The sequence below is a fragment of the Simochromis diagramma genome, unplaced genomic scaffold, assembly GCF_900408965.1.
Source record: "Simochromis diagramma unplaced genomic scaffold, fSimDia1.1 OVJJ01000463.1, whole genome shotgun sequence".
NCBI lineage: Eukaryota > Metazoa > Chordata > Actinopteri > Cichliformes > Cichlidae > Simochromis > Simochromis diagramma.
In genome coordinates, this window is record NW_024386941.1 from 859,994 (window position 1) to 871,523 (window position 11,530).

General features: G+C 45.7%; 2 protein-coding genes across 5 annotated transcripts; both read right to left on the minus strand.

The window, feature by feature from the left end:
• Window positions 1–120: 120 nt before the first annotated feature.
• On the minus strand, window positions 121–6,088 carry LOC120737254 (gastrula zinc finger protein XlCGF57.1-like). Of its 3 annotated transcripts, none has more exons than XM_040037853.1 (4): window positions 4,927–6,088; window positions 3,861–4,371; window positions 2,941–3,015; window positions 121–1,870 (listed from the first exon to the last, which is right to left on the minus strand). In XM_040037853.1, the coding sequence occupies exons 1-4, from the start codon at window positions 5,053–5,055 to the stop codon at window positions 948–950; spliced, it is 1,638 nt and encodes a 545-aa protein (XP_039893787.1). In that variant the 5' UTR covers window positions 5,056–6,088; the 3' UTR covers window positions 121–947. The 3 variants fall into 3 exon arrangements, with proteins under 3 accessions (XP_039893787.1, XP_039893786.1, XP_039893788.1); XM_040037852.1 differs by having other exon boundaries at window positions 2,926–3,015; XM_040037854.1 differs by lacking the exon at window positions 4,927–6,088 and adding an exon at window positions 4,498–4,869 and having other exon boundaries at window positions 2,926–3,015.
• A 1,110-nt stretch (window positions 6,089–7,198) lies between these two features.
• On the minus strand, window positions 7,199–11,463 carry LOC120737250 (zinc finger protein 708-like). 2 transcript variants are annotated; one of them, XM_040037840.1, is made up of 4 exons: window positions 10,894–11,463; window positions 9,701–10,065; window positions 9,450–9,540; window positions 7,199–9,356 (listed from the first exon to the last, which is right to left on the minus strand). In XM_040037840.1, exons 1-4 carry the CDS (start codon window positions 11,288–11,290, stop codon window positions 7,762–7,764), a joined length of 2,448 nt encoding a protein of 815 aa, XP_039893774.1. In that variant the 5' UTR covers window positions 11,291–11,463; the 3' UTR covers window positions 7,199–7,761. The 2 variants fall into 2 exon arrangements, with proteins under 2 accessions (XP_039893774.1, XP_039893775.1); XM_040037841.1 differs by having other exon boundaries at window positions 9,471–9,540; window positions 10,894–11,462.
• Window positions 11,464–11,530: the final 67 nt, after the last annotated feature.

Here is an 11,530-nt window from a genome sequence, read left to right on the forward strand (position 1 = left end):
TTTATATAATTCCATGTTATCAAGCTATATTAAGCAAACACGGGTAAGAGGCGGTGGACTGTGCTTCTGATCACACTGTTTTTAATTTCAAAATTAAAAAAAAAAAAGTCAATTGAGAGATTTTTGTTGTCTTGACCATTTTATTCAATACTGTTGGAAAACTGAGACTTTAAACCAGGTGAAAATATAAATATATAATGTATAAATACAAAATTTTCATATTTTAAGTCGTGCTGAGAGATCACTAAAAGACTGCCAACTATATCACAATCACTGGAAGGCAAAATGGAAGAAAATACAAATCTGAATAATGGCCCAGCCTTGAGCAACGCTCCCAGAATGCATCACTCATCTGGCTCTGTGGACAATGACTGGTTTGCTCGAGTCGTCGCCATCAGGACGCTGTGAGTGCGTCCCCCAAAATTTTCTGGAATTTCTCGCTGCAGTTGTGTTTCTTCAGGAGCCTTGAGTCTGAGAATCCAAGTCCACAGCTGCTGCAGGAGTACGGTCTTTCCCCCGTGTGGGTCTGCATGTGAAACTTGACGTGCCCGAGCTGCCTGAACCTCACGCCGCAGACCTCGCACTCATACGGCTTCTCTCCGGTGTGGATCAGCTGATGTCTCTGGTAGTTCGTGTACATGCGGAAGGCCTTGCCGCATTGCTCGCATTTGTGCGGCTTTTCTCCAGAGTGCTGCAGCTTATGGATCTTGAGCGCCTGACGGATGATGAACCTCTTCCCGCACACGTCACACCCGAAGGGCTTCTCTCCCGAGTGGACCCGCTGGTGGTAGTCATAGGTGGCTTTGTAGAAGAAGGACTTCCCGCACGGGTCGCAGCGGTACTGCATGTGACCCGTGTGAATGAGCTCGTGTTTCTTCAGGGAACACGCAGTGTCGAAGCCCTTGTGACAGGTGCCGCAGCTGAACGGCGTCACGTCCACTATCGTCCTATCCTGCCGGTAGATTACTCTGCGCCTGCCCCTGCTCCCGCTCCCGTCTCCTCATGACCTGCCCGTGCTTCTCGTCATGAGTTACGCTCTGGTGTCTCCTCAGGTGGCAGTTGTACAGAAACGTCTTCCCACACAGGTCGCACATGTACGGCTTTGAAGCGCCGTGAAGGAGCATGTGTGCTTTCAGCTTGTTGGCCTGAATGAAACCCTTCCCGCACACCTTACATTTGAAGGGCCTCTCGCCCGTGTGGATGTGCATGTGTCTCTTCAGGTTCTGAGGCAGGGTGAAGCCAGCACCGCACGTCTCACAGGTAAACATCTTCCCTCTGTGGACCGCCTGGTGCGTCCTGAGCGATCGTCTCTTTATAAAAACCTTGCCGCACACCGTGCATTTGTACGGGTGCTCTCCAGTGTGGATGCTTCTGTGACACTGAAGGGTGAAGGCGTATTTGAAGCTCTCTCCACACTCGGAGCATTTGTGCGGCTTCTCAGCCGTGTGCACGAGCTGGTGGGACTTTAGGCTGTATTTGGTCTTGAAGCCCTTCCCGCAGGTGGAGCAGGCGAACGGCCTTTCATCCGTGTGCACCACCTGATGCGTCTTCAGCCCCATTTTTGTTTTGAACTTCTTCTGGCAGAGCTCGCACTCGTAGCTGGCATACTTCTTCTCTTCGTGTCGCAGCAGGTGGTACTCAAAAGTCGCTGCGTTCCTGAACTTTCTCGGGCACTGGTCGCAGGTAAAAGGCCGCTGCTCTTTGTGGGTGTTCATGTGCTTCATCAGGTGGAAGAGTCGGTTAAAAGTCTTGTTACAGATGTCACACACAAACACTCTGCCTTTCTTCAAAACCTCTGCTTCCAGACGCTTTTGGCTCTCGGTGTATTCGGGCTCCGCTGAGTCCGCGGAGGTGCAATCTGCTGTGGCGTCTAAACAAAAGGAAAGATCGAAGTTCACACATATGATGCAGGAGAAGAAGCTCATTTATCATCACTTCTTACTGTGAAATCATCACGGCCAAACAATCGTGATTGATTTGTTAGCTAATGAGCAGACTCTGTATAATCCTCCTGTCTGACGGCAATATGTCTGTGAAGGTTCTCAGTCATCCAGGTCATCGTAGTCAAAGGAGCTTGGAAAGAAAAGCGTCTGGACTTCTTTCAGTTGCTTGAAGACGTTCCACCTCTCATCCGAGAAGCTTCTTCAGTTCTAGGGTCAAATGGTGGAGACGCTTTTCTTTCCAAGCTCCTTAGGCCTCCCGTCTGACTTTAATAATGAGAATAATTTACAAAGTTACCTTCATTTTCTGACCACCTGAAGCTCATAAACGAGGACTTCACTAAAGTCTTTACAGACGTCACAGAGCGGGAACCCCAAGTTTTCCCATTAAGACTAAGTTTTAGCAGCTTGCACACTGGCTTTACTTTTAAGACGCAAAGGCTAATTTAATGCTGTCTAAGGTTAGGATGCCAGCCCCTACAGCATTACAAGTCATCCATCCAGCCATCTAACATCTTCTACCACTTATCTGGGTGGTAGATAAGCCCAACGATATCCTGTCAGTATCTCCTGACATCATGCACATGCTCCTTTGCTCAGGAGTTGATGTTCCAGGTGCCACAAGGTGATTTTGGAAGCCAGGGATCAGAGAGCCATAACCTCCACCTCCACCCAATCCACAAATCACCAGACCCTACAACCCTTCCTGTGGGCCCCATGGGCTAAAACCCGCCCACCAGACCCCTCTACCCCACAAAGGCTCGTGGGTAGGACCACAGTAAACAGGTCCCATGCAGGGTACGCTGGACCTTTTTATACTCAGCACAGGGGATGTCTGAAGATCTGATCTGAACTGCTCTTAGTGTGAACGCTCACCCACGACCAATTTGTCATGTTTCTGGTTATTTTCTAATTTAAAATCTGAAATCACACATTATCAGACTCTTTGTTAGTTTGTTTTACTGAAAATAATTTCTATATTAACCATTTAAGTTCTCACCCGGTCCATTGCCTGGTAAAGAAACCACTTCCATCAGCTCCTCCATCGCCTCTCCACCTTCTGAACCTGAAGAATCTATACAGAATGAAGACAAAGACAGATAAATCATGGCTGAAATCAGCTGCAGGTTGAAAATTTGTTTTCCTCTCAAACTGAATTTGTGCAGGAAGCCCATCTAGCTGACAGCTGACGAGAGTTGTAAGATTTTCAGGGCTCGTATTTACACCTTGAACCAGGATTTGACACAACAGGCGGCTCAATGTATCTCATCAACAAATGTATCCACCGATCAGCTTTCAGAATGTCAACTGTGAAACAAACTGCCTATTAGCAGGCAATTTCTTTCTTGCTTCACTACCATGTTTTCAAAATAAAATAACAAGGCTTTTCTTGGTGCAGTGGAAAGCAGGAAGTCTGCGGCAATGGTGCAGGACTCCACAGTGCAAGCATTTCACAGGGATTTGTGACTAAAATAGATGTGTGTGGACTGTTAAATGCATTTAGGACCACTTAAAGCTGTGATGAGACAGTGAAGCCTTTTATTGAAAGGACAGCAGCAGCACTTGTTACTGTAATCAACATCGATAAGAATACTTTATCAAAGCACCTGTTCAGCAAGTTAAAGGCAAAGCTCCAATCCACCACTGGTCTGTGTCACACAGTGACAAAGCTACAAAATAACGAACAAATATAAAAAATAAAAGCTATCTGATTGGAGATAATGTCCCAACTTACTTTGCTAGAATATTTAAATTTGGGAGATTTTTATGACCCTTGCTGCAGGCTGAAAACCGCTCTGTGTTTCTAGGAGAGACACCTGCAGCATGCAGGGTGAGTCTGAAGAGCAATATGGGATGTACCACTAAAAAAAAAGAAACAACCCATATTTTCATCATCTGGGACCTTTCATGGAAACTTACCAGCATCGTGTCCACCATCCACTTCAGCAGCAGGAGATGATGTGGAGACGCTCTGCACAGCAGCATCAGATGTCTGGTTGACTCTTTGCACTCGTGCAGCAGCAGCAGCAGCAGGAGGTGGTCCTGTGAAACCCTGCACCCCTGGAGGAGCTGCAGAAGCAGGAGGACATATATGACCGACTCTTTGAATTCCAGCAGGAGCTGGTGAAGAACCACTGCCTCCCTCTGCTACTTTATCTGTCTTTATGTTTAACTTCCCCAGTGGCTTCAGGGTAAAGACCTGCCCGCTCTGCTTAAACAGGACTGGGCAGCCATTCAGGACGTTCTCTCTCCACACTCTGGCATTTTCAAAGCTTTCAGTCACGGTCTTTAGCTCACTCTCCAGCTGTCCCACTTTGGCCTTCAGAGTCCTGTTTTCAGCGAGCAGCAGCAAAGACACCTGGGAGAAAACTGTGCTGATCTTTCTTGTTGCCTCACATGCTAACATCTCCAGAGTGCTGTCAAAATCCAGCTGTGAGGATTAAAACACAGAGGAAACAAAGTTTATTTAGGAAGTAAACCAAAGCACATGTAATGTAAACACAACATCAGTAGAGCTTGTATGAAGCGTTATGATAAAAACCATAATCACAATTACTTCACTACTTATCACTGACTGCGTGATAAGTAAATCTTGAAAGAAAAGCGAGAATTATCGCAGCACATCACTGTTTAATCACTACAATCTTGTTTTAAAAACTGCCGGAAGTTAAAGCTAACTGCGCAGCCCTGGAAATATTTGAACAAAGTAAACGCAAAGATTTAAACCTAGTACTATAATCCAGCTCCTGTAATCTTACAATAACATTCACTTTATTTAAAAAAAACAAAAACAAAAAAAACAACTTTGAGGGCTTTTTTTTTTAGCTAGCTTCAGCTTGACGAACGTCCGCCATCTTTGTTTTGCTTGGCGTCGTTGCCCTTCTTCGTGATTTTACTCCATCCGTCCACTCTCACCCGAGCACAGCGTCTCTGGCGTTTTTAACGTATCTGGTGTGCGTTGATAATAAACTAACCGCTGACTTACCTTACGGTTCATAGTCTGTTCCTCTGCGTCGTTTTCTACTTTGGAATTTCCAATAACATCGACAGCGACCCGGATAACAGTCTCCATGATACACTTTGTTTCTGAATAAAACACCAAGTTTTCTGACATTTTCCCTCTGAGGATAAAAACTGTTCGCTACAAGCGCAGAGAACTTGCCTCTGTGTTAGCCCCATTCATTCAGGAAATGGAAGTAGTGCAACTGTAGAAATTTCAAAATAAAACTCGTACAAAGTGCTTTCACTGCAAATGTTATTTAATTGCAATTTCGAGCAAGAAAAATAGACATATCTCAGAGAACTGAAATACAAAGTTATTAGAAAGTCACTTTACACTTCGACTTCTATTTTAAAAATGATTACACCTTTCACTGGGATTTTTGGGAATTCACAAAACATAAATTACTACTTTAAGAATTCTTAAAAAAAAAAAAAAAAAAAAAAAATCAATTAAAATGCCCAAATTTTCACTTAAATTTCAACTGGCAAACTCCTACATTACCTTCAGAACATTTGAAGATGTACTCTACCTTAATATCTCAAATTTTAGGTTTCATACAAGTAACTTTCATGTTTCACCAGATTTTTAAACAGCTGAGGTTAAAGAAACAAAATAATACTAAACATAAATGCCACAACAATACTGCTAACCTCTACTGATAAAAAAGCTGATATCGTATTGACAGCTATTAAATCACGCTTAATCAGTCCCTTAACTCTAACATCTAAAGGGTGAGAGGTGCCAGTGTCATAGCTGTTTTTCACACCCACTTTCCCCACATCATAAGGACGAATGCACAGATCAGTATCAGCTGATATCAGCAAACACAAGGACAATTATCTACATCAGTGTCTGTCTTACATTATATTAGGCTGGCATAAACCTTTAGTCAAGTTATTTGTTGATGCCCAGATTAGTTAACATTAGTTGGTTTTAACATAGTTGCTGGTCCAGGATTTCACCAAAACTTTAATACCTCTTCAATCACAGGTAACCCTACCAGCTCTCCCAGTACATTTTATTAAGTTATTTCTGTGTCACACTGGAGCCGTTTTCATACATGCACTGCAGCTTGCAACTGATCTCCTAGTTGATTAAACTCGAGAATAGAAGACAACTAGTCAACTAATCTGATGGATGAATATAAACATTAATCTTACAAATGTTGTATTTGTATTAAAGAGCCATTTGAACCAATTAACAAATTCTTTAAATGCCACTGAAATGTGTGACACCGTACACTGTGTAAAACTCTGCTCAGTTTTTTTTGCAGACTTGCTGCATAAGGATAAGTCAAAAGTTCCTTAACAAAAATTAGTGGGAGGATTTTGCAAAGCCAGAGGTCCAAAGAGCCAATCAACAGCTGTACACCTGCAGCCACATGTGTTTACTCATTACTGTAGCAAATATGTAGTTTAGCATACTTGTGAGTTATATCTAGAGTTACTGTTTGCATTTTGAATCAACTCAGAGCTGTCTGGTAGCAGAAAACAGACTCTGGCTTGAACCCTTGAGCAAACACCGAGCTTGTAAAGCTTTTTGTAGCAATTTTTTTTAAAACAGATTTGACAGGTGAGTCAATAAATGTACCTTCAAAATAAAAGCCCAGATTCATCCAGAGGTGGCTGTGAAACCTGTGAAACCATGCCTGTGCAGAATGTGCTTATGCATCGCCCCAGTGAAACAGAGTTTGATCTGACACAACATATAACCGTTCCTGTAGTACAAAGTCGTACAGCACTGTGCTGATTAGCGGGGCTGCCATCCATCTTTCAGTCATAGAGAGACATCGAGAGCTGAAATACAGTGCCGTGTGAGACCCAACAGCTAACTGGCATTAAATGAATAAAAGATAACGTTAGTTTAAATGATTAATATTGCCGGCACCATTTAGAAAGAGCGGCAACATTCAAATGTCTACTCTATTAACCAAGGACATGCCAAGATCAGTACCTCTTCTGGGTACTTTTTGTTATACCCATGTGCAAATTGTAACCAACCTCCAGGGGGCACTGTCTCACTATGCTTTCAGACGTGAGCTGCTCTTCTTCTAACTTTCGATATTTCACATTTTCCTCAAGAGGCTTTGCACTTTCAAGGCTGCCACTGCCTCGTAATGATTTGCCTGGTTTACTCGCTGCATCGGCTCATGGTACAAATTCACACTACACAAAAGTACGACCCCAGCTGATCCCTCTTTAACACAGTACTCAGATGTTTCAGACATGAAGTCATAACAGCTGTTTTTTTTTTAAACATTTTGTTAACTGTTCTAGTTGATGTTCGACGGTTTTAACCAAGAATTTACAGAGAGGGCGCTGTTAAAAACCACCAAGGTCACCGCAGAGTTATTTAGCAGTAGGATTAGGGTTAAGCTGCACAAGCATACAGATGTTACAAACTTCAACCCTACCGCTAACCAAAAGCAACGACCAGGTGGTTGAAGAAGAGGTTAACTGATGGAGGTGCTTGATGCAGTCTGTGCAGTATAGAGTCCACATGATGTGTGATGGGGTGCATGTGAGAGAAGAGCAGACAATTGTCCAGTGAATTCACAGCGAGTGAATGGAGGTCAGGCGTCCGGTCTGCTTCACTAAACTGCGAGTTTCTAGAAAAGCGAGGCAAATAATTTCCTGCTCAGTGCTGCAGTTAAACTACAGATGACGCCCCGCCTGATTCTCTGGACTTCATGTATGAAAACAGCTTTGTTCAGCTGAGCAAAATTGTAAGCAAAAAGGCACCGGGCCATGGGTAACTAATGCCTCCATTTCGTTTATTAGTCCTACTTGCTATCAGGTGATAGCAGCCCCACGTCACCTACGACCCGTCACAGCTGTGCTTCTTGAGCTGCCGTGAATCGGAGAAGCCTCGGCCACACTGCTGGCAGGAGTAGAGCTTCTGCCCTGTGTGGATTTGCAGGTGGGACTTGAGCTGATTGGACTGGTGGAACTTCCTCTGACAGTACACGCACTCGAACGGCTTCTCCCCCGTGTGGATCCGCATGTGTCTGTAGAAGTTCCCGTCCGTTCTGAATGCCTTGCCGCACTGGTCACATTTGTACGGCTTCTCACCCGTGTGAATGCGCTCGTGCTGCTTCAGACTCGCGGCGTGGAAAAACCGCTTCCCGCACACGTCGCAAACGAACGGCTTCTCGCCCGTGTGGCTCCGCTGATGATAGCTGAAAGAGTATTTGTTGTGGAAGGACTTCCCACAGATGCCGCAGTTGAACTCCTTGTGCTCGCTGTGGCCTTTTTCATGAAGTTTGAGCGAGCACGCGGCGCTGAAACCTTTCAGGCATATTTTGCAGCTGTACGGTTTAACCAGCGACTTGTTCTGCCGTCGAGTCTGGAAGAAATTCTGCGTGCCGTCCGACTGCTCGCTCCTGTCGGCGTGCACGTACCTCTGATGTATCTGCAGCCTGCAGTTGAAGAGGAAGGTCTTCCCACACAGATCGCACATGAACGGCTTTCTGGCGCCGTGGATGAGCATGTGGGACTTGAGCTTGTTGTTGTCTGAGAAGCTCTTGCCGCACTCCTGGCAGCTGAATGGCTTCTCTCCTGTGTGGATGCGAAGATGCCTTTTCAGGTTGTTGTTCAAGCTGAACCTCGCTCCACATATGTGACAGGTGAAGGGCTTCTCTCCCGTGTGGACCACACTGTGTCTTTTCAGAGCCGTGCCGGTCCTGTACGACCTGTTGCACACGGAGCACACGAAGGGACTGTCGCCTGTGTGCTTCCTCTTATGCACAGTCAGCGAGTGGGCATATTTGAAGGTCTCCTCACACATTGTGCATTTATACTTTTTGGTGTTTGTGTGAACCATCTGGTGGAAGCGAAGCGTGTCTTTGCTCTTGAACTCCTTCCCGCATGTCACGCAGCTGAAGGGCCTTTCTTCCGAGTGCACGGCCATGTGACACTTGAGCTGAACCGACGTCTTGCAGGTCTTGTCGCAGAGCTGGCACTTCAGCAGCTGCTTCCATTTCTCGTGGCGTAACAGGTGGTTTTCCAGAGACTGCTTGATTCTGAACGTTTTCCCGCACTGATCGCAGGAGAATGGCTTCGGAGGCTTCGACCGCTGGTGACGCTTGAGATGGTTCTGAAGCGACTCCTCTTTCCTGTACGATCGTTTACACTGAGGGCACGGGAAGGGCAGCGGGGCTTTAGTTGCCTCGTGGCGCAAAACGTGATTTTCCAGAGACGCCTTCTCTAGGAAACTCCTGCCACACTGATCGCAAGGAAAAGGCTTCTTGTGGACCTTCATGTGTTTCTTCAGTTCGCCTTTCCAGTGAAAACCGAGGTCGCAGTGCTCACAGAAGAACCGCCTCGCTGTCTGCGAATCCGTCTTTCTCAGTCGTCTGCCAGGCTCTTCAGCTGACTTGCTTTGTTTCTCCTCGCTGCCGTTGTCAACGGAAACTGGAAATTAAGGCGCAAATGTACAGATTGTTATTATCCATTTCCACCCACACAACCCCCTCCTAAATCTCAAATCAACATGTTTATAGTCACATCTGAAAGCAACACCAGTACCTGTTTCACTATTAGCAGCTGCTCTTCTCGTTCGTCTTGTCCTCCCAGAAGCTCCTCCTTCCAAAGACTTCTGTGACACAACAGAATAAATCTGAGTTGGCATGAAAAGACTTTCTAAGCATCTCAACTAAAACATCCTAACACGCTGAATCTGTGAATGCAGCTGACAAGAATTAGGATCTACTGTTTTCCAAATGGAGACATGAATGTGTCAAACAGAAACATCCGACCTTCTCCTGTGTCGAGTCGAGACCGCTGACAGTACTGGAGTCGGGACTGGGGACATTTTGAGGTGTAGAGCCCGGCGAGGCCGCCGGTTTGAGCACGATTGCTGCAGCTCCCGTCGTTTCTGAGACGGCCGATGACTGCGCTACGATTTGGCTGGCACCAACCAACAGCACCGTGGGAGCGGAGCTGACTCTGCCCACGAGCACCACGGGGGCGACCGCAGGTTTGGGGACGGTCACCGATGCAGCCGTGGAGGTGGGGACGACTTCAGCAGCTCCTGCAGAAATGGGCAGCGGGTCTGGATTTGATTCTTCTGCAGCCGATTCTGGGGCGTCTGGACTGGTGGACACTGACAGCACAGGACCTCCTGCATTTAAAGACAAAGTTACACATTGTTATTTAATGAACTCACTTGACTACTTGGCTTCTTCTTCTATGAAATATATGATAATCGACATTATGTTTAACATGTTTATCATCATCCCAAAAACTCTAATTTATTTGTAATTTAGTTGAACTCGAGCTGAGACGACTTGCTAAAGAGGTTCGATCTAGAAGAAGGTTACAAAAAGGTTTCCACATCAGGAACAGCTGCCTGAGATAAATAAACACAAAAAGGAGACAGAATAAAGCCTCGCTACTAAAACTGTGTGTGAATGGATCAGATGTACAAGTGATTCACTTTTAGAAACCGAATCACTTGGCTTATTGTAAATTGCCATTTTGCTGCATATTGCACAATTAATCAGCACACCAATTAAAAAAGGACTCTGCCTCGAGGCCCAGTTTGAAGCTCGTGTGTTAAACTAACAGCATGTGGGGTTAAAACTTTAATCATATGTACACATTTTCAGCTATATCAACTTTTGTAGCAGGAAATTAACTAGACATATAATTCTTTTCTTTCTTTTTTGCCATAATCTTAACCCTATATTTGACAACAGCAAAATAAAACTGGAAATTATGTTTCTGGTGTGCCACCCCAATATTTTTAGTGGCCCCCATCTGGAAAAACGAAACATGAAAAAGAAAATGAGAATGCGTAGCGTGTGTATAGTCATATATCTGGCCCTTGATGTGATCTGAACTTCCCGGGTGAATTTGAGAAAATACCCCCCAACTCAAAGATGATCCTTCAGAAATCAATCTCGATCAGAATGATTGATCGATTAGTTGATATGTGACTGCTTCTCACCCATCACTGAGCCGTCTTGCAGCAGGACGTGAGTCGGGCCCTCGCTGATGGTCTTCAGCTCCTTCTCCAGCTGCTTCATGTCTCTGCCCAGCTGCCCCACTCTGGCCTCCAGCTCCTGCTCGAGCTGCCCGGCTTTCCTCTGGAGCACGTCCTCCAGCTGCTCCACTTTGGCCCGCAGAGCCTCGTTCTCCTCGAATAGCTCCGAGGAGAACTCCGTAAACACTTTGTGGATCTGCACCACCAAAGACTTCTCTATCTCTTGGATCTCGCCCATCCTCGCCTTTTCCCACTCCGTGTTTGGCGCCTCTTTCGCCAACACATCCCTGAAGACAGACAGAGTCGCCTGGATGGCCACTTCCACAATCGACGCCACTTCGCTGCCGAATCTCGGCTCCATGTTTGTTCACATGAACTCTCCGCCTGCTGTGTCCGAAACTCCGCAGCGCATTTTGAGCCCCAGTGAGGGGTTAAACCGGGTCCAGCTGGACTCAAAACACAAAACTCCTTCTTCCGTATCAACCGTCCCGTCCTTTCGTTCCCTGTGCACCTTTGAAAACCTTCCGTGTTGCATTTCCGCCTCCGGGGCCACACACGCTTAGAAAATAAAAGCCCCTTCTATCTACTTCTCGTTTATTCA

Coding starts and splice junctions, on each gene's coding strand:
- LOC120737254 (XM_040037852.1), bottom strand. CDS start 5,055: ATGTCAGAAAACTTGGTGTTTTATTCAGAAACAAAGTGTATCATGGAG. Junction 4,372..4,926: donor AACAGACTATGAACCGTAAG/GTAAGTCAGCGG, acceptor TAATCCTCACAG/CTGGATTTTGACAGCACTCT. Junction 3,016..3,860: donor GGATGGTGGACACGATGCTG/GTAAGTTTCCAT, acceptor CATTCTGTATAG/ATTCTTCAGGTTCAGAAGGT.
- LOC120737250 (XM_040037840.1), bottom strand. CDS start 11,290: ATGGAGCCGAGATTCGGCAGCGAAGTGGCGTCGATTGTGGAAGTGGCC. Junction 9,541..9,700: donor TCGACTCGACACAGGAGAAG/GTCGGATGTTTC, acceptor GTTGTGTCACAG/AAGTCTTTGGAAGGAGGAGC. Junction 9,357..9,449: donor TACTGGTGTTGCTTTCAGAT/GTGACTATAAAC, acceptor CTTAATTTCCAG/TTTCCGTTGACAACGGCAGC.